General features: G+C 41.3%; 1 protein-coding gene and 1 pseudogene across 1 annotated transcript in view; both read right to left on the reverse strand.

The window, feature by feature from the left end:
- Positions 1-4,770: 4,770 nt before the first annotated feature.
- LOC136144329 (protein mago nashi homolog pseudogene) lies at positions 4,771-5,393 on the reverse strand (annotated as a pseudogene).
- Positions 5,394-9,701: 4,308 nt separating this feature from the next.
- LOC136144154 (ATP-binding cassette sub-family C member 4-like) overlaps positions 9,702-22,918 on the reverse strand; it is a 203,580-nt gene continuing 190,363 nt past the window's right edge. The window contains 3 exon segments of the mRNA XM_065901812.1: positions 9,702-9,733; positions 12,827-12,929; positions 18,809-18,943. Coding sequence (XP_065757884.1) covers positions 9,702-9,733; positions 12,827-12,929; positions 18,809-18,943 — 270 coding nt within the window.

The raw sequence follows: 22,918 nt of genomic DNA on the forward strand, positions 1-22,918 counted from the left end.
TGTAGCTGGTTTGAGCCAGTTTTTGGGGATCCTGTTTTTCTTAATATCTGTGCTCCTGTCCTCATTTTGTTAACAATCATGCCCCCTCCTTCCTTTCTCACAAGCATAGACAGAGTTTCCATAGTGATGAGGCCTTTTTGGACCCTTACCCAGGAGCCCAGACCTGGTTCTCTTGCACCCTGATGCCTACACCCTTCCCTTTCCTATTTAAACAATGCCCAGTTATCTTCCTCAAATGAAGGACACCAAGGACTTCCACTCATTTCAGGAGCAACATCAAACCCCTGCCAAGAGGGAGTTACTTTGTGTGTATAAAAAACAACAAAACAAACAAAATTGATTATTTCTTTGGGCTTAGGGAAGAAATTGGTCTCTTTCTCTTCATTGGATCATCACCACAGGTAACAAAGGAAACAGTCATTATAGGTAAGGTGGTGCCCTTAACTTTCCAGGAGACCAGGTGCTGATGAAACAGTCACTAGCAAAGCCTACAATTCCCTGGAGTAAAAGTAGAATCTGGAGCTTTCCAGGTGGCTCAGTGGTAAAGCACCCACTTACCAATGCAGGAGGCACAGGAGATGCAGGTTTGATGCCTGGCTGGGAAGATCCCCTGGAGAAAGAAATGGCAACCCACTCCAGTACTCTTGCCCAGGAAATCCAATGGACAGAGGAGCACCGTGGGCTACAGTCTATGGGGTCACGAAAGAATTGGACACGACTGAGCAACTAAACAACAGAAAGTAGAATCTGGGTCATAAAATAAAAATCTAACCTTTTTTCTTTCCCTTTGTGCTGAGTTGACTGTCACTTGCTCACAGGTCACCTCCTAGAAAGGCCTCGTATCCCTGGCCCTTCAGAGAAGATTCCCTGGTGAGAAATGGCTCCAGTGACAACTCAGCTCAGAGCGCCGTGAGCTGAGACGCTGCTGGTGGTGCTGCGGTTCAAGATGGCGGCCAGGGGGCCATGGACAGAGACGATGCACCTGGTTCTGGATCTGGGCGCGTAGCTACATAGCTGAGCCCACCCAGCGGGAAATCTGCCCCTCTTCGCTCACATGAGCCACTAGCAGCAGACCCTGTAGGGCTTGTAGTTGCTTGAAGTTGCTCCAGAGAAAGTTCTATTGGAACAAGCCACACCTGGCAAAGGACGCTTGTTGGGGTCTGAGGTGGGAGGGTGGGTAACAGAACAGGAAGAAATTCAACCCTCTTCTGCTCAATAACAACAGAGTGTGATTCTCTTAGAGACCTAGATAAGGGAGAAGCAGCAGACTAGTTAAGAAAATTATTACTTAATACCATTGTAGTTTGCATCGTTCCCTTTAAAAGTGATGCTTACTCTAAGAAACCTGTGCCTCCCCTCCTGTTAGAAGTTAGGTGATGCTTACATACCTTCCTGTTATATCAGGTCAAAGACAAAGAACCAGACTATCAGGAGCCTCTCAGAGTGGGATTTTGAGGGAAATCCATTGTCTGGGTGACCAGGCTCACTTTAGACCCAGAAACCAAGAGCATCTCCTTCAGATGCCCCCACCCTTCCTGACCTGAGCCCCAAGAAACACCCCGTCATGCTAAACTGAGGATTTAAACTCGAGATTTGATGACTGGCCAGGGAATAGAGCCTGATTCAAGTGATGAGAACTTCATGGGGATGAGGTTTTCCCATGAGGATGGGTCTCCTGCAGGAGACAGGTAGAGATTCATGTCAACAGAGTGGAAGGAGGCCCTAAGTAAAAAACCAGGTTCAAGAGGGATGGTGTTGCCCTGGGGAGTTCCCCCAAAATAAAGAAAGAAAGTGTAGTTGCTCAGTTGTTTCTGACTCTATGCGACCCTATAAACTGTAGCCCGCCAGGCTCCTCTGTCTGTGGAAATCTCTAGGCAGGAGTACTGGAGTGGTTTGCCATTCCCTTTTCCAGAGGTTCTTCCCAACTCAGGGATTGAACCTGGGTCTTCCACATTGCAGGCAGATTCTTTACTATCTGAGCCACAAGGGAAGCCTAGTCTCAATTCTTTAAGTGATTTCCCCTTTATAATACAGGAAAAGACAAATTGCTAAAAACTTCAATTATTTCCCTGCTTACTGAAATAGATACTGACCCTTTAAAACATATTCTGGTTCTTGAGTTAACTGAGACCATCCCTGCCCACCGCAGGGCTGCAGTTCCAGGGAGGCTGACGGACAGGAAGGTGAGATGGAAAGGGGAACAGTCCCCCCACCTCCACGCACTGACCTACTGGGGAGAGAGCGTCATCCTGTCAAGTGGGCCGTGACTCAGAAACTCAGGTCCTGAGAGCAGTCCTGGGAAGGGGACAGAGCAGGAGGTGAGGGGGGAATCCCCCACAGTAGCAGGGAGCGCTCCTTCCTGCACAGTCAGGAACAGCAGGGAGAATGAATCTGCTGTCACTACATCAGCCACCTCAGACATCAGTGGCCTAAAGCAGTGGTCACTTATTCATTACTCAGTATGGTTGTGAGGCTGATGAGGCAGGGTTGTTGCTGGCCTCCTGGGCTCACTCACAGGCCTGCCCACAGCCGGGGGCCCCACTGGCACTGGGTATCCATATTGACCTCACTTCTACTCCAGCCTGAGCCGGGATGGCTGGAGGACCTGGGGTGTCCTGGTTTCTCTCCCCATGTGGCCTCTCATCTCAGGCTGCTGACCGCTTGGTGGTCAGGGAGGGAGTCTGATGGAGTCACCTCTGAATTGAGGTCTCCTAAAGGATTAAAAGGCAGCAGTGAGCAGGAAAAATGGAGAGGGGCTGGTGAGAGGGAGGAAATTGACTTATAAGAGACAATAGCTAGACCCTGTGAGGGAGGAGGAAGTATGACACTTTCTAGAAAAACAGGAATAAAGTTAGTTTTGTTACTGCGAGTAATATAAGAAAAGAGGGGAGGTGAGTGTCAGGTCATGCAAGTTCAAGGAGCTAAGGAGTTTTTTTGTTTGTTTGTTTTTAATCTTCGTACTAAGAGTGGGAAACCGTTGAAAAATTTTAAGCAATGGGGTGACATGATCTGATGTTCTTTTTAAAGAAACAGCATGACTATGCATTTCAGGTTTTACAGGGGGACTAGAGCAGGCTTTCTCAACCTTAGCAAGGTTGACATTTGAACCAGACAAGTCTTTGTTGGTGAGGGGACCTGTACATTTCGGGGTGTGTCACAGCATCCCCGACCTCTATGCATTTGATGTAGTAGTCACCTCCTCCCTCAGTCGTGACAACCAAAAATGTGTCCAGACATTGTTGGTGAGATATTCTCAGGGAAACCAGTTCCTGATTGAGAACCACTGAGCTAGAATGAATGCAAGATTTCCTCTGTCTTCCAGGAGAGAACTACTCCTCACCTGGCTTGCGTGGTGGAGGTAGAGCTGAGATGAGCAGATGGGACTGCAGAAACCAGGAGATGAACTCAACAGTACTTGGGTGGACAGACCCATCTCAATGATCCAGTCCTCAATCCTCTCTCTGCTTCCCTCCTTCAACATTCCACCTGCTCTGAAGAAAGAATCTGGTCTTGTGTTGGGTATACTCATTGTCGGATGGCAAAAGGGTAGGATGTGGAATTTAAAGTTCTCTTTCACCCTGTTGTAATTTGTTGATGCAACACTCATACAGTGTCAAAGTCTGATCAAGGAATTCATTGCTCACGTAGGGTCAAAGTTTGATCAAGAACCTGATTGAAAATCATCAAGGCAGGGCAAAAAAATCCAAAAGTTAAAAAACAACAAAAGGGACTTTCCTGGTGATCCAGTGGTTAATAAGACTATATGCTCCTGATGAAGGAGGTACAGGTTTAATCTTATTTTCTCTGGTCAGGGAACTAAGATCCCACCTGCCACACAGTGTGACATTAAAAAAAAAGAGAGAGAAGGAAAGAAGGCTGTTTATTCCCAGGCTTGTTTGTTTACTTATTTTATTTTTGGCTGTGCTTGTCTTTTGGTCTTTGTTGCTCCTATGTGGCTTTCTCTAGTTGAGGACAGCAGAGGCTGCTCTTCACTGTGGTGTGTGGGCTTCTCTTTGCGGTGACTTCCCTTGTTGTGGAGCACAGGCTCTAGGCATGCAGGCTTCAGTAGCTGCAGCATGGGAACTTGATAGTTGTGGCACACAGATTAGATGTTCCACAGCATGTGGAATCTTCCCAGACCAAGGATCAAACCCATGTCTCCTGCATTAGTAAGTGGGTTCTTATTCACTGGTCCACCAGAGAACTCCTCCCAGGCTTATTTTTTTTTTTTTTTTTTAAATTTTAAATAATTTTTAGAGCTGAGAACTCATTTATTTTCCACAGATATACAAAATATGTGTATTGTGAAATATGGGAATAGGCGCATAATAAAAGATGTGTCTAACTTTGGATACTGACTTTACCTTTGTAACCTTGAGGAAATCATTGCTCACACAAAAACATTTAAAGTGAATAACCCCTAAGGAGTTTGTGACAAACATAAAAAATCCAAAAGCGTCTATAAACAACTTCTATGAGCACCAAAAAATTAAATTCCGTCAGGTGTGGCAGAAACAAGGGGAGATCTACAATTGCTTTTAAACAGATGGGAATCTGGCTACATGTTTCTACATAAAAGACCCTCTGTCACAGGATATACCTTCTAGAACAATTTTCATCTTTAAAATGAATCAGAGATGTGGCCTCTTGAAAGACCAAAAGCACTCTCCATCCAGGCTTTGATGTTTTATTGGAGCAAAATTTCAACAAAAGGTGGTTTTTATTTACAGAGTTTAATGTGTGTGGTGACTGCCCAATCCACTTGGACTCAAGCGAAGATAACCAATAAGCCTGCTTAGATATTGTCTTCTTTTCAATTTGCATACAAAAGTTTGCTTCACATTCACAAAAACCCCAATATTATAAATGAACAAATCCTCCCTCACCCCCCCTTAATTAAATATAAACCCAGTTTCAAAAAACATATAGTTTAGATTGGTTTAATCTTGAAATGTAATCCAATAAGACTAAACACTAAACACTTCAGGTCCTGTACCAAATAGTAAAATACTCGAAGGCCTTCAGGATCCTTTGACTGATTGACATCAATAAGAGAACCTATTTTTGATGTGGTAAAAGAAATGTGTTCATCTGCAATTACAATTTCAAGCTCCTGTCGGCCAACCCTGTCAGGGGGAGGCCACAAAGCATCGTCTTCTTTTGTGATTTCACTGTCATCAATAATTCTCTTCAGTTCTTCCATTACACTCTTGTGTACATAAGCCTCCTTTCTGATCATGACATCATTTTTATAATTGCTGTTGTTGGCATATCTAAGTTTTCCGTCTGGCCGAAACTCAAACTCCAGAAACTCGTGTCCAAACTTGCCCTTGTGCCCTACGTAGTAACGCAGATAGAAATCGCTGGCCATAGACATCTTTGTTCCCGAAAAGCCCCCCAGGCTTATTTTTGAATGAGGGAAGTCTAAAGTTCTGGAGAACAAACTGAGACATGAGGGCAATGGAGAGAGAGCTCTGAAATAAACTTGCATGAGGCACTGGTAGCAAACCTTAGAACATCTGTCTGCAGATGCATCCATGTTCTTTTTAAATATAATTGTGTCCTCATTCCCTTGTTTTTTCTTGTCCTTATTCATTCACTTAGTCGTGTCCAACTCTTTGCGACCTCATGAACTATAGCATACCAACTCCTCTGTCCTCCACTGTCTCCTGGAATTTGCTCAAATTCATGTCCATTTAGTCAGTGAAGTTATTTAACCATCTCATCCCCTACCACTCCCTTCTCCTTTTGCCTTCAGTCTTTCCCAGCATCAGGGTCTTTTCCAATGAGACAGCTCTTCACATTAGGTGGCCAAAGTATTGGCTAGGAACAATCCCTCCAATGAAAATTCAGAGTTGGTTTCCTTTAGGATTGATTGGTTTTGTATCCTTGCTATCCAAGGGACGACTCTCAGAGTCTTCTCCAGACCACAATCAAAAGTGTGAATTCTTTGGCCCTCAGTCTTCTTCTTGCTCCAACTCTCCCATTGATACATGACTATAGGAAAACCCAGAGCTTTGACTATATGGACCTTTATCAGCAATATAATGTCTGCTTTTTAATACACTATCTAGCTTTGTGATACCTTTTCTACCAAGGAGCAAGTGTCTTTTAATTTCATAACTGCAGTCACTGTCTGCATTGATTTTGGAGCTCAAGAAAAGAGAATCTGTTACTGCTTTCACTTTTTTCTTTTCTACTTGCCATGAAGTGATGGGATCATATACCATAATCAGTTTTTGTGTTTTTTTTTTCATGTTGAGTTGCAAGCCAGCTTTTTCACTCTCCTCTTTTACCCTCATCAAAATGCTCTTTATTTCCTCTTCACTTTCTGCCATTAGAGTGGTATCATCCACATACCTGAGGCTGTTGATACTTCTGTTGGAAATCTTGATTCCAATGTGTGATCCATCCAACCAGGCGTTTCACATGATGTACTCTGCCTAGAAGATAAATAAGCAGGGTGATAATATACAGCCGTGCTGTATTCCTTTCCCAATTTTGAACCAATTAGTTCCACATCTGGCTCTAACTGTGCTTCTTGACCAAGTTTCTTTTTACAAGTTTCTTTTTACATAATGAATAATAATTCTGTATACTGTGCCCACCTATTAAGTAAATATCATGAGTAATGGTGAGTTCCCAACCCTAAAACACTGGGAATTCATCTGATCAAAGATGGTGTCCTTAGTTTTTATTTGTTCATATCCTATCATTGGAAGTAGGTGTTTGAACTTTTTATTATGGATATTTTGAAACATATCCAATAGTAGAATAGCACAATGAGCATCCATGAAACAAGCTTCAACAATTATTCACATGTTGTCCATCTCATTTCATCAAAATCTCCTCTTTTGCCCGGGTGCCACCAGTATTTTGCACAACTCCCAGATACATACAATTTTACCCATTGATATGCCAGTACACATTTCTTAGAATTAAACACTTGAGAAAGGTAAATACAGTACAATTATCCCTTTACTAATCACCTTAACATCAATATATATGTGTGTATATGGATATATATATATCAAATCCTGAAGATGACACTCTGAAAGTGCTGCACTCAATGTGACAGCAAATTTGGAAAACTCAGCAGTGGCCACAGGATTGGAAAAGATCAGTTTTCATTCCAATCCCAAAGAAAGGCAATGCCAAAGAATGCTCAAACTACCACACACTTCTACTCATCTCACATGCTAGTAAGTAATGCTTAAAATTCTCCAAGCCAGGCTTCAGCAATACATGAACTGTGAACTTCCAGATGTTCAAGCTGGTTTTATATAAGGCAGAGGAACCAGAGATCAAGTTGCCAACATCTGCTAGATCATTGAAAAAGCAAGAAAGTTCCAGAAAAACATCTATTTCTGCTTTATTGACTATGCCAAAAACTTTGACTGTGTGGATTGCAATAAACTGTGGAAAATTCTGAAGGAGATGGGAATACCAGACCACCTGACCTGTCTTTTGAGAAACCTGTATGCAGGTCAGGAAGCAACAGTTAGATCTGGACATGGAACAACACACTGGTTCCAAATAAAAAAGGAGTACATCAAGGCTGTATATTTTCGCCCTGCTTATTTAACTTATATACAGAGTACATCATGAGAAATGCCGGGCTGGAGGAAGCACTAGCTGGAATCAAGATTGCTGGAAGAAATATCAATAACCTCAGATATGCAGATGACACCACTATTATGGCAAAAAGTGAAGAAGAACTATAAGAGCCTCTTGATTATATTGAAAGAGGAGAGTGAAAAATTTGGCTTAAGTCTCAACATTCAGAAAACTAAGATCATGGCTTCCAGTCCCATCACTTCATGGCAAATAGATGGGGAAACAATGTAAACAGTGGCTGACTTTATTTTTTGGGGGGGGGGGGCTCCAAAATCACTGCAGATGGTGACTACAGCCATTAAATTAAAACAAACTTACTCCTTGGAAGGAAAGTTATGGCCAACCTAGATAGCATATTAAACAGCAGAGACATTACTTTGTCAACAAAGGTCCATCTAGTCAAGGCTATGGTTTTTCCAGTAGTCATGTATGAATGTGAGAGTTGGACTATAAAGAAAGCTGAGCACCAAAGAATTGATGTTTTTGAACTGTGGTGTTGGAGAAGACTCTTGAGAGTCCCTTGGACTGCAAGTAGATCCAACCAGTCCATCCTAAACAGATCTGTCCTGGGTGTTCATTGGAAGGACTGATGTTGAAGCTGAAACTCCAATACTTTGGCCACCTGATGTGAAGAGATGACTCATTTGAAAAGACCCTGGTGCTGGAAAAGATTGAGGGCAGGAGGAGGAGGGGATGACAGAGGATGAGATGGTTGGATTGCATCACCGACTCAATGGACATGGGTTTGGGTAGACTCTGGGAGTCGGTGATGGACTGGGAGGCCTGGCATGCTGCAGGTCATGGGGTCACAAAGAATTGGACATGACTGAGTGACTCAAATGAACTGAACTGAAAATATTGATAATGTATATTAGGGCCTTTTGAAAGCCTGTGTGCTCTAATTTTAAGTTAAATATGATGTAACAATAAAGTGGATAGTGCTAGAGAGGGTAGTACTGATTGACAGCTAATGACATATACAGCATTGTTCAAAAGCACTGAACATATCCAGCTTTGTTTCTTACCTGTCTGGGATTAAATATCAGTTTTATCTAATTTTATATTTTCAGTCCATTGCAACCTAATCAATGATCCACTGTGCATGGTTAGTGTGTAGCTCAGCCACATGCCCCCCCCCCCATCCTATAGTGCAACCCTCACACTTGTCCCCAGGATGTTCAGGATCCCACCCATCCTGAGGGTGGATGTCACAGCAATACAGATGGTTGTAAGCTTCTAGCTTTCTTTAATTTCCTGTACTTACTTCTAACCAGGCTACAAATAGGTCATGGACTGGTACTAGATCACAGCCCTCACTGTGAGTATCACTGTCATAGTTAACCTTTGCAGCAGCACTCTCTGAATCATACCATCCCCACCTCAACTTTCAGACAAAGACACTGAAGCACAGTGGGCTTCCCAACCTTAAGAGCCCACACTCACCAGGTAGCAGAACTTGAATCCAAACCCAGTCAGTGCCCAGAGGAGCCAGGATTTGTCTCTGACTCCAGAGCTTGTGCTCATCCTCATGTGCTTGTATGATTTTAACTACATGTGGAGAAGGAACAGTTTGGTTTAGGCCATCAGATGAGGACCTCCTCAAGTACACCTTCTACAGTCTACAAACCTCCTTCATCCACACTCTTCCTGTTCTCCTCTCCTAGTGATAAGAATCGTGAAGGTCAGTGTTTCCACACTGTGTCTTTGGATGCTCTTAGGTCATCCATCATCCCAACCAAAGCAATGGTTCAAGAGCAGGAACCATATTCATTTTCCAGACAAAGAAGCTGAGATTCAGAGGTTGAGATGCTTACCCAAGCATGTAACTAAGACTACATGGCTGTAGCATGTCCACAGCCTATTTTGTTAAGGATGGTGCCATTCTAATGTCCTGGCATCTTAGCTGGTTGCTACTTCCCCACACCCACACTGCTAGTGAGTAGTAGAGAAAGAACTGACAGATTAGTGTGACTGACTCCCAAACAAGGGCTTTCTGTTACCCCAGGCTACCTCTTAAAATCTCAAAATTATAAAATTGAAAGAAAGGCTTGCTCTGAGTCATCATTTATTCATTCAACAAATATTTACTGAGCACCCTCTGTGCGCAGATACTCTGCTGGAAGACATAATTAAAACGTGAACAGGGTACAGTTTAAAGTCTTTTTCTCACTTAGTTTAGTGAGAAAATAGACCATGTGTGAACACTCACAGTCAGGGCAGGCCACATGCACAACAGAAAGAACAGGCCCCTTGTTTAAAAATAAAGTATCTCAAGATGGTGACAACAGAACACTAACCAAATATGGTTCAATTTAACATCAGAGGTGCTCAGGGTCCTACAGAAATATGAGTTACCTAGGATGACGACTGATCTTAAGTTGGCTTCCTAGAAGAGGCGACAACTGTGCTGACCCTGGAGAATGACGATATCTCCCCTAAATGGACCTTCTCCTCTATTTTTAGATCAGAGGGTATTGAGGGGAATCCCTGAGTCATCATTTTGACTTAAACATCAGTCATCAAGAGTCTCCCCCACAGTACACCCTCATCACTTACCTCTGGAGCTGTGATACATGCCTGGGGGGACATGGAGACGTGCTGTCCTGACCTCCCTTCAGGGACTCATTGTCCATCAGCTGCAAGTGCTCCCAGCGGGCAACCTTAAGCCACCAGCCCCTCCAGGAGCAGCCTGTGTGCAGTGACCCATCCAGGTGGAGGTATAAAGGCCTGGTCATTGGATGTGTCAGGACATCGCTAAGGGCCATCGTCACTCCAAACTCCCATGAGGTCAGCTCAGGTCGTCTGGCCAGTGATCCAGCTTGATCCTTCCTTCTTACCCTATTTATTTCCTCTGGATTCCACAGTGTTGGCCCCAAGGGCAACCCTGATTCACATCCCAGCACTAAACTCCATCTGAGTCTGCATCCCAGAGAGCCAGCTGCAACAGGTATCAGAAAACATTCCAGTATTTGGGGAGGATTTTTATTGAAAACTACTGGTTACACATGTACTTATAACATTAAAAAAAAAAAAAAAAAAACAATAAAATACAAAATGGTAGAAACAAGGACCTTTTGTGTGAATGTGGTTACCTTTGGTTTAAAAGTCACAATCTAATGTCTGACCAAATGAAATTAAGTTACATTTTAACAACAAAAGAAAACTATATGTTGAACCATATGAAACTGCCACTTTATAGCTCATAAAAAGACTGAATGCTAGAAGTTCCACATGGCTGAATCTAATTTAAAAAATCCATTAAAATTTGAAGTTTAGAGAACATTATACTTATCAATAACTCATGGGTAAAAGTTATAGTTAATGAATTAAATTAGGAATTAGAAAATACATAATTCTATGGCTATTGACAGTGGTGAGTACCAAAACTTGCAGGTTGCAGCTAAAGTGGATCTTAGGAGAGAAAGTCAGCTTTATATATTTACATTAGAAAAATAATGACATTAATAATCTCTTTTCAATTTAAGATTTTAAAGGAAAAACCTCAAAGTTAAGGAAAAGTTGAAGGTAAGAATCATATGATGAACTAGGGGAAAAAGAGAGCATCAGTCAAGCAGAAAGGTGATTCTTTGAAAACAGGGAAAAGTTATGCAAGATTATTCACAAAAAAGAAGGCTAAAAGAAAATTAAAAAGCCAAAAGAACACAGTTAGAGATGCTGCAGATATTAAACATATAAGATATTGTGAATAAATTTATGCCAATCAAGCTCAAAACTCACAGAAAACAGATTCCTCCTAGAAAAATGAAACTCATCAAAATGACTGCAAAATGACTCTACACACTGTGTGGCAAAAACATAATTACCAAAAGTTACCTAGACAATGTGGCTACACAGCACTGTGAATGTGATTAATGCCACTGGATTATGTGACTAAAAATGGTTATATGGCAAAATTTATGCTATATATACTTTACCACAATTTGTAATGTAAAAAATATAAATAAAATCCTCTATCTAAAAGACAGTCTAGCACACGTCTGTCCTTCATTAGCAAATCCCCTAGAAGGGCTCCTATTTTGTGAAAGCATATTTTCTCTTCCTTTCTTCTCTTTCAGAACATATGATATTGTCCTTCTGTACATTACCATATATCTTTTTTTTTTTTTTTTGGTTACTTAAACTATAGTATATTGTATGTTTGTTCTATCAGTTTTCTCTACAGTATTTTAACCAGAGGTCTTTTGATGAAAAATGGATCCTAGTCATGTTAAAGGAAGTGGACACAAAACAGTAACTTCACACAGTCTTCAAGTAAACAGAATCCCTGATATAATTGGAAAGTAATATGTAATTCTGTAATTACAGAATTACAAAGTAATATGTAACAAATATTACAAAGTAATATGTAACAGTAAAGCAAAGTTATGACCAACCTAGATAGCATATTGAAAAGCAGAGACAATACTTTCCCAACAAAGGTCCATCTGGTCAAGGCTATGGTTTTTCCAGTGGTCATGTATGGATGTGAGAGTTGGACTGTGAGTAAAGCTGAGCGCCAAAAAATTGATGCTTTTGAACTATGGTGTTGGAGAAGACTCTTGAGAGTACCTTGGACTGCAAGGAGATCAGTCCTGGGTGTTCATTGGAAGGACTGATGCTGAAACTGAAACTCCAATACTTTGGTCACCTCATGCGAAGAGTTGATTCATTGGAAAATACCCTGATGCTGGGAGAGAGGGCAGGAGGAGAAGGGGACAACAGAGGATGAGATGGCTGGATGGTATCACCGACGCGATGGACATGAGTTTGAGTAAACTCTGGGAGTTGGTGATGGACAGGGAGGCCTGGCGTGCTGCGATTCATGGGGTCGTGAAGAGTCAGACACGACTGAGTGACTGAACTGAACTGAGCTGATGTAACAGTAAAAAACATCTGTGACAACTTTGTCTCAAATCTTAGAAAACGAGTTTGGCTCTGGAGTCTCTCAAGACACAAAACCTGGGAGACAGCTTTTATTAGTGGCCTGCACCTCTGATTTGGATAAGAAAGCAAGTAATATAACATTTAAATAAACATAATAAATCCTTTTTCAAGAGCTTAAAATCATTGAGTGATGTTGGAGAACTCACATTTTGTAATGTGTAAATATTTGTTGCTGGTGTAAAAAAAATATAGAATATAGTTTATGCAGTGCAAAACCTATTGGAAAAAAACCTTTGGAATAGACATGAACTCATGGTAGAATCACAGTGTTCACTCAGAATTGTGAAGGTTGAGGGCTGTCCACTGGAAACATTCATAACCAGATGGTCACTGTGAGTGATATCTGGCCATCTCCTTTTGAAGTACACCTGAGGGAGAAAAAGACAAAAACAACAGGTTTAAAAGTTTTAAAGTCCTCCTCCTAAGGCAACACATTTCTAGGTTTCCTTCTTCATGTGAAGCAATCATATCATTATTGGAGGCACAGTTTTTTTTTTTTTTTTTAATTTGTTATTCTGTTTTTAATTTACTTCAGGGAATAAAATGACTTTGTGTATCAATTTACTGTAGTGATAAAGCATATCTGTGAATCAGAATGATCAGAAATCTAGTAGATCTACAGGTTATTTGGCATCATGTCCAGCTCCACTGAGGGTTTTAGTGGGGCTACTTCCTCCACAGAATAAATACAGCCCTGGTTTCTTAAAACTGTGCCCCCTCACACACAACATGCATTTTGAGATAACATTGGCACAAGGTGAATTGTCCCTGGCCATAAAATGATTGACATGAATCTTAAGGAAACTCAAGTTTCCAAGCAAATATAGTCACACTGACATAGCTTAAGAGAACATGTGCATGACTAAAATATACCGGTTTGTCAATTCTTGTTTGTTTGTTCGCGTCTTATGGGGAACTGACTTGAAGAACAAGCCTAGGGTAAATACATAGTTCATTAACATAGGTTAAGACAAACATTTCCATAAGGAAAATGCATTGGTTAGCTCAAAGTTTGAGAAAAGTTAAGTTCAGGTGGAAACAGGTATCTTCATGGCAAACAGAATTTTAAAAGAAACCTCTTTTTAAATTTGCATCAGTTCAGCTCAGTCCCTCAGTCTTGTCCCTCTCTTTGCAACCCCACAGACTGCAGTACACCAGGCTTCCCTGTCACCAACTCTGGGACCTTACACAAACTCATGTCCTTTGATTTGGTGATGCCATCCAACCATCTCATTCTCTGTCATCCCTTTCTCCTCCTGTCTTCAATCATTCCCAGCATCAGGGTCTTTTCAAATGAGTCAGTTCTTCACATCAGGTGGCCAAAGAATTGGAGTTTCAGCTTCAACATCAGTCCTTCCAATGAATATTCAGGACTGATTTCCTTTAGAATGGACTGGTTGGATCTCCTTGCTGTCCAAGGGACTCTCAAGAGTCTTGCCAGCACCACAGTTCAAAAGCATCAATTCTTCGGGGCTCAGTTTTCTTCATAGTCCAACTCTCATATCCATACATGACTACTTGAAAAACCTTAGCTTTGACTGGACGGACCTTTGTTGACAAAGTAATGTCTCTGCTTTTTAATATGCTGTCTAGGTTGGTCATAACTTTCCTTCCAAGGAGTAAGCATCTTTTAATTTCATGGATGCAATCGCCATCTGCAGTGATTTTGGAGCCCAAGAAAATAAAGTCTGTCATTGTTTTCATTGTTTCCCCATCTGTTTGCCATGAGGTTATGGGACCAGATGCCATGATCTTTGTTTTTTGAGTGTTGAGTTTTAAGTCAACTTTTTCACTATTCTCTTTCACTTTCATCAAGAAGCTCTTTAGTTCTTCGCTTTCTTCCATAAGGATGGTGTCATCTGCATATCTGAGGTTATTTAAATTTCTCCCAGCAATCCTGATTCCAGCTTGTGTTTCATCCAGCACAGCATTTCTCATGATGTACTCTGTGTATAATTTAAATAAGCAGGGTGACAATATACAGCCTTGATGTACTCTTTCTCCTATTTGGAACCAGTCTGTTGTACCATGTCCAGTTCTAACTATTGCTTCCTGACCTGCATATAGGTTTCTCAAGAGGCAGGTCAGGTGGTTTGGTATGCCCATCTCTTTCAGAATTTTCCGCAGTTTATTGTGATCCACACAGTCAAAAGCTTTGGCACAGTCAATAAAAGCAGAAATAGATGTGTTTCTGGAACTCTCTTGCTTTTTTGCTGATCCAGTGGATGTTGGCAATTTGATCTCTGGTTCCTCTGCCTTATATAAAACCAGCTTGAACATCTGGAAGTTCACGGTTCACGTATTGCTGAAGTCTGGCTTGGAGAATTTTGAGCATTACTTTATTAGCGTGTGAGATGAGTGCAATTGTGCAGGAGTTTCAGCATTCTTTGGCATTGCCTTTCTTAGGGATTGGAATGAAAACTGACCTTTTTCAGTCCTGTGGCCACTCCTGAGTCTTCCAAATTTGCTGGCATATTGAGTGCAGCACTTTCATAGCATCATCTTTTAGGATTTGAAATAGCTCAACTGGAATTCCATCACCTCCACTAGCTTTGTTCATAGTGATGCTTCCTAAGGCTCACTCCACTTCGCATTCCAGAATGTCTGGCTCTAGGTTAGTGATCACACCATCGTGATTATCTGGGTTATGAAGATATTTTTTGTATAGTTCTTCTGTGTATTCTTGCCACCTCTTCTTAGTATTTTTTGTTTCTATTAGGTCCATAGCATTTCTGTCTTTTATTGTACCCATCTTTGCATGAAATGTTCCCCTGATAGCTCTTATTTTCTTGAAGAGATCTCTAGTCTTTCCCATTCCACTGCTTTCCTCTATTTCTTTGCATTGATCACTGAGGAAGGCTTTCTTATATCTCCTTGCTATTCTTTGAATCTCTGCATTCAAATGGGTATGTCTTTCCTTTCCTCCTTTGCCTTTAGCTTCTCTTCTTTTCTCAGCTATTTGTTAGGTATCCTCAGAAAATCATTTAGCCTTTTTGCATTTCTTTTATGAGACTTCACTGGTGGCTCAGACGGTAAAGCATCTGCCTACAATGCAGGAGACCCAGGTTCAATCCCTGGGTTGGGAAGATCTCCTGGAGAAGGAAATGGCAACCCACTCCAGTATTCTTGCCTGGAAAATCCCACTGATGGAGGAGCCTAGTAGGCTTTCTTTTTCAGCGGATTTAAATTTGTAGAGAAGTGGGGGGAAAAATATAACACTATTAATTTGTTTCCTCCTGCAGCTTAAAAGAGAGATAAAAAATGTCTGACACTTGCAGCCTATTCCCTCCGTTTGGAGACCTGTGGTTTTCTTGCCTGTTACCCTCTTACCTCCAATTTTAAATCTTGAAGTCCTAAAACCTCCAGTACCTCAGAATGTGACTGTATTTGGAGACAGCATCTTTAAAGAGGCAATAACGTTAAAATGAAATCAAACAGGTGGGTCCAAATCTAACAGACTGAAGTTTTCATAAGAAGAGACCAGGACACAGGCTCACTCAGAGGGAAGAGCATGTGAGACACAGAGGGAAGATGGTGTCTATAAGACAAGCAGAGAGACCTCAGAGGAAACCCACCCTGCTGACACCTGACCTCAGACTTCCAGCTTCTAGGACTGTGAGGATATAAGTTTCTGTTTTATAAGTCACCTACTCTTTGGTTTTTGTATGGCAGTCCTAGTAAACTACTGCCCCCTTTAGCTTTATGTATCTAAAGGGTACTTTCTCTACTATTTAAAGGACCATCCAAAAGCATCAGTCAAACAGTGATCAGCTCACCTGAGCTCCAAGTTCGAGAAAATGTGATGTGGAAGCACCTTCTCCCAAATGTTGGGTTTTCGTTTCAGATGAATGAATTATGTTCTATTAAAGTAAAAATCTTGTGACTTAAACTAATCCTCCTGGTGTTATAGCTCTGAACAATACATTGATATCTGATGCTTGCACATTCAAAAAGCTGATAATCTGACAGTTTATCCTCCTAAGAGGATGTAGAGTAGGCAGAAATAATGTCAAGATGGGATGAGAATTAAGAAATGTATTTCTTTCTGTGGAGGTGACCTGAGCCAGTGGCAGGGCTGAAATCCAAGAGTGAGTTTCTGCCACCCTGTGAACTTCAGTGACTGGCCCTACCTTGGCTACCAGGTGACAGGAGCAGTGTTCTCAGGCTCGAAACAGAATGTAGTACCTAGAACAGCACACAGCCTCCCTTAGCAGTTCCCCCTCTGTGCTTCCTGGGCCAGCTCTTTGACCTTGGGTGAGCCCTAGACACACCCTCCTCATCCATGGCATGGGATAAAAATGGACCTTCATGAGATTATGTGAAAACTGTATAAAATAAATTATAAAGAACTACACAAATGTAACTTACCATTAATATTGTTACAGTAGGTGCAGGATTACTAAACCTGAAATCACAAGATTTCTAATTCTATGACCTATGTCTGCTTCAGTATGTATGTTACACTTGATTTAAAATATTTACTAAAAGGCCAAATTTCTAATTCTGTGTCTGCTGCAGACCAGCTTAACACCAGTTATACACATAGGACCACCTTCCTTCTATAGCACCTTAGTTTCCTCACCTGTACAAAGAGAGGGTTGAATCCTATTATCTTACTATCTGGACCAATCTAAAATTCTGTGTTATATTTCTCATTACTCAATGTCATGATAATATAGTTTTAAAATGAAAACTTTGACATATAGGTGGGAACACCTCTTTTTGATGTGAAATGCCTAAAGTCAAAAGAGCAAAAGGATTTGAGAGATTCCTGGCTCTCTAGGTCTCAGAATGGATAATCTGACTGGGAGACACTCTAGTGGATAAAAGCACTCTGTGAATTTCAGGAATTAAAAAAAATACAGAGCTCCCTGTTTTGCTTCTCAACACTTGCACGCAATGTAAGTACTTATGAAAAGTTCAGAACACAGACTTCCTTGTCCCTAAACCTAAGCACGAACTCTAACTCTGCAGCTCTACAACCATCTCTGGGACCCAGGAAATCTCCTTCCGGATGAGCAGTGGAAGGTCCTGCTCTGCATTTCCTCATTTCTAGAGAGGATTGAGAGGAGACAGTGATGAACTCAGGCCACACTTTAGATAAATCTTTTATATACAAGTACTTAAGATACTGGGACATGTTTTCTTTAAGACATTTTAAATATTACACAAATAATATTATTCTATTTACAAGTACAAATTTGGGAAAGGCAGAAGAGTATGAAGAACGGAAAATACATCCATAATTTAATGTCCAGAGATAAATTTTCGATGGGGAAGCCACATCCTCCCCTGAGCCATGCATGTTAAGGGGCAAGAACACCAGATCTTCCTTCCCTCTATCTTCCCATCAACCCCAATCCCACTCCCACATGGTCCCAGAAAGACTTACAGATGGCTGCATGACAATGGCTAAGTCTCTTAAACCAGACCTTGGTTACCACTACCCTCTGTTAGGAAGATACCACGTGACCTGACTGTTACTCACTGAGCCCCTTCCTCACACCACATACAGTGCTAAGCGCTTCACACACCTCATCTCTGAGAAAGTGCTCTGTAACTTTCAAGCACCATTCAGACTACAGTGAGAAGGTGTTGTGAGTTCTTGATTTGTACTGATGACAATTTCATCCTCTAGAAGGTAGAGGAAACGGGACGGAGAGGGTGGTGGGGAGGAGAAAAATGGACCTAATTCTAAACAACAAAGAATTAGGGGAAAAGTGATCATTTCCGGTAAGAATTTTCTTTACAGACTAGGAAACAGAAGAGACCTACACCTTTCTTGGGAAGATCTTCCTAGAATTGAAATACTCCAAGTTTTTTTTTTTTTTTTTTTTTTTTCCCTTAAACTCTCAAATTTCCTGGATATTACTTGATGGAACTTGTATCACAAATGTGCTGAGTGCCAATCAGAATGAATCTAAAGGGTCTGCAAAATGAAAATGTTCTATGTTCCATGAGAATCTGAACCCAGAGTCCGAACATGTGGAAAATCAAATCCAACTTCTCTCTCTCAGGACACAGAAGGGTGCACACATCCTGACCCCACTGCCAGCACTGCTGCAGATTCTCAGCAGACCTGCCTTCTACCTGCCATGTGTTGTTAAAGACCCAGTCATGAAGCTTCCTCTCTGGTGGCTTCTATTGAAAGAACACAGAGTGTTTGTTCCCAGACCCTTGGTGGAGATCCTGTGAAGACTGAATCCTGGAGGTGAATTTTAATTACAGCTTTCTGCAACAGCCTCACCTATTTTGCCATTTTACTGAGGACAGCAGCCTATGCCTCATCCAGTTGATGCACCATCTTGTAAAATAGGCTGTTTCTATCTTTCAGCAGATTATTTGGCTGATTATGTTCTTTCCGTTTCCCTGAATCCAAAACCTGTTAACAGCAGAAAGAAACCCATTAGCACACATAGCCCAGTAACACATAACTCAGACAATATTTCAAAAAGGGGCAAGACAGGGAAAATTTGGGTGGTAGGATTGGTGGTATTTAAATGGGTTGATTACTCTGTTTTACTAGGGAGACAAAGGTCTAACTCAACCTTTCATTATTATATGGTTATAGGAAAGGAAGAAAACAAAAGTTCCCTTTTATGTTCAGAAAAATGAAAGCTTTAATCATAACTATGATTACTGGAACTGAACAGTCTTTAGCATTTTCTATTCTGCCCAGGACCTTTGGGGTTGTTATCATTAGTTAGTGCTTTTAGCTCTCAGACTCTGAGCTTTGAGGGCTATTTATAAGATACACAGAGTTGAGAAATGTCTTGATTAAAGAAAATCAAACATTCAAGAAAATCAAACATCTGTCACTTCTGCAGCCCCTCCTCCAGGCTGGCCGCCTGCCCTCTGTAACATTAGACTTTGTAGCAGATTGATTTGTCTTTATGCCCTTAAAGCTTTCGAAACAGACAATCACTTGCTTTCCAGAAAGGAAACAGGTACAGGCATCCCTCAGAGCTATTGTGGGTTCAGTTTCAGAACACCAGAATATAATGACCATCACAGTAAAGTGAGTCACATGAATTTTCTGGTTTCCCAGGGCACGTAGAAGCTATGTTTACATTATACCATACCCAAGCATGTGTGCAATAGCATTATGTCTGAAACAAACCAATGTACAGACCTTAACTTAAAAATAAAGTATTGCTAAAAATATTAACCATCATCAGAGTCTTCAGTAAGTCCTAGTAGTAATATCAAAGATTATTGATGTTACAGATCACCAGAGCAACTGCAATGATAGTGAAAATGTTTGATATATTGTGAGAATTACCAAAAGGTGACACAGAGACACAAAATGAGCAAATGTTGTTGGAAAAATGGCACCCATAGATGTGCTTAATGTAGGTTTTTGACACGCTCTCAATTTGTAAAAAATGCAGTATCTGGGAAGCACAGTAAAACAAGGTATGTCTATATTTCTAAAGCAAGCAATAAAAATAAGATTGCCTCAAAATTTAAAGGTTTGAGAAAGACCATTACTGGTGATGTTTTTGCTGAGTTGAAAGCCAACTGGTAATCAGAAGCTCTAAAAAAACATACAAGCTTTACACCTTGGAGTGAATGGAGCACAGAGGACAATCCCCAACTTTGTAACTAGGGGATGCAGAGGTCCTCTGAGGTCTAATCCTTCCATTGCTACCAGAGGAGTCAGCAACCACAACCAGTTCAGAACAAGATATAAACAAGTAGCCGAGTTTACGTCTCCTGATGGGACCTTCCTGTGACATCACTGATGACCCCAACCAGGGAGCCCTAAACGGAAGGTCTCCCAACATAGGAGTGGGAAGGGCAGCTCCACAGTGAAGAGTAAGATCCTTTCCTAGAAACAAGGTCATTCATCACAAAGGTGACAGGCTCCAAAGAGAACCCTAGCATCTCCCTCCCTGCTCTGTCTTCCCCACTCACCCAGATACTCAGTTTCTGTACCCAGAAACCAATATCAACTTCTTTCTCTGCCCTCAGATCCCATGTTCAATCCATCAAGCAGTCTACTTGGCTTCACTTCCTTATCTACCCCAAGTCCCACCATCTCACCATTTCCACCAGAGGCACCTTAGACTAATCCAGCAGTCTAGAGAGGGCACAGTGTAAGATAGTGAATACTGAATCTGGAGAACTGAAAGACCATCAGTGTTGTTTTAGCTGTAAAGGAAGGAGGGAGAGCAGAGTGGGACAGAACTAGAAAGTTGGGGACGGATGGGCTGGACATAGTTTCATAAAAATTCTTTAAAGATTTGTTCATAGACATTGACCAAGAGAGAAAAATTTGAGATTATAGAAATTTAACAGGAGATAATGGTAAGTAAAAGACACTTGCTGTTTGGAAGAAAAGCTATGACAAACCTAAACAGTGTATTAAAAAGCAGAGACATTGCTTTGCTGACAAAGGTCCATCTAGTCAAAGCTATGATTTTTCCAGAAGTCATGTATGGATATGAGAGTTGGACCATAAAAAAGGCTGAGCACTGAAGAATTGATACTTTTGAACTGCAGGGCTGGGGAAGACTCTTGAGAGCTCCTTGACTGCAAGAAGATCAAACAAGTCAATCCTAAAGGAAATCAATCCTGAATATTCACTGAACAGACTGATGCTGAAGCTGAAGTCCAACACTTTGGCCACCTGATGTGAAGAGCTGACTCACTAGAAAAGACCCTGATGCTGGGAAAGATTGAAAGCAGGAGGAGAAGGGGACAACAGAGGATGAGCTGGTTGGATGACATCACTGACTCAGTGGACATGAGTTTGAGCAAGCTCTAGGAGATAGTGAAGGACATGGAAGCCTGGTGTGCTGCAGTCCATGGGGTCGCAAAGAGGTGGACACGACTGAGCAACTACACAACAAATCGGTAAGTAAAGCATTAAACAAATGAAAATATTTTAATAATAGCAACAAAGCTGCTTTGTTCAGAGGATACAGATGTTTACATCTGCAGATTCGGTGCTGATGATAACACTTTAGGACTGACCAGGTGACAGTTCAGCTCAGTTCAGTCTCTTCAGTCGCGTCTGACTCTTTTCAGCCCCATGGACTGTAGCACACCAGGCCTCCCTGTTCATCACCAACTCCCAGAGCTCGCTCAAACTCATGTCCATTGAGTCAGTGATGCCATCCAATCATCTCATCCTCTGTCGTCCCCTTCTCCTCCTGCCTTCAATCTTTCCCAGCATCAGGGCCAGTTTCAAATGAGCCAGGTTTTCACATCAGGTGGCCACAGTATTGGAGTTTCAGCTTCAGCATTAGTCCTTCCAATGAATATTCAGGACTGATTTCCTTTAGGATGGACTGGTTTGAACTCCTTGCAGTCCAAGGGACTCTCAAAAGTCTTCCCCAAAACCACAGTTCAAAAGCATCAATTCTTTGACACTTAGCTTTCTTTATGGTCCAACTTTCACATCTATACATGACTACTGGAAAAATCATACTTTTATTTATTTTTTTCCCATTTATTTTTATTAGTTGGAGGTTAATTACTTTACAATGTTGTTGTGGTTTTTGCCATACATTGACATGAATCGGCCATGGATTTACATGTGTTCCCCATCCTGATCCCCTCTGCCACCTCCCTCACCATCCCGTCCCTCTGGGTCTTCCCAGAGCTTTTAACTAGACAGATCTTTGTCAGCAAAGTAATGTCTCCGCTTTTTAATATGCTGTCTAGGTTGGTCATAGTTTTTCTTTCAAGGAGCAAGTGTCTTTTAATTTCATGATTGAAGTCACTATCTACAGTGATTTTGGAGTCCAAGAAAATAAAGTCTGTCACTGTTTCCATTGTATCCCCATCTATTGCCACGAAGTGATGGGACTGGATGCCATGATCTTAGTGTTTTGAATGCTGAGTTTTAAGTCAGCTTTTTCACTCTCCTCTTTCACATTTATCAAGAAGTTAGTTCCTCAGTTCCTCTTCTCTTTCTGTCATAAGGGTGGTGTCATCTGCATATCTGAGGTTATTTAAATAGTTGATAAATGAACAGAAGCTAATGGAGAAAAGTAAAGATATACTTATCTGAATGCAGAGTTCCAAAGAAGATCAAGGAGAGATAAGAAAGCTTTCCTCAGTGATCAATGCCAAGATATAGAGGAAAACAATACAATAGGAAAGACTAGAGACCAGGTGACATGTCCTCCAAATTCTGTCCTTTCTCAGTTTCCCTAACCAACCACACATTCCAAGGTGACAGTATTTCTAAGAATTAGGTGATAAAAAGAATATGCTACCATACCAAAAGCCAAAAATAAATCTTCAGGGTATATTTAAGAGCAAAGAATTTAATTGAACAGACCCTTAACTGAGCTGGAGATCAAGTCATCTTTCTGGTGCTTTATCTAAAACCTGACAAAGGGCT

This window comes from Muntiacus reevesi, chromosome 11 (genome assembly GCF_963930625.1).
Source record: "Muntiacus reevesi chromosome 11, mMunRee1.1, whole genome shotgun sequence".
Taxonomy (NCBI): domain Eukaryota; kingdom Metazoa; phylum Chordata; class Mammalia; order Artiodactyla; family Cervidae; genus Muntiacus; species Muntiacus reevesi.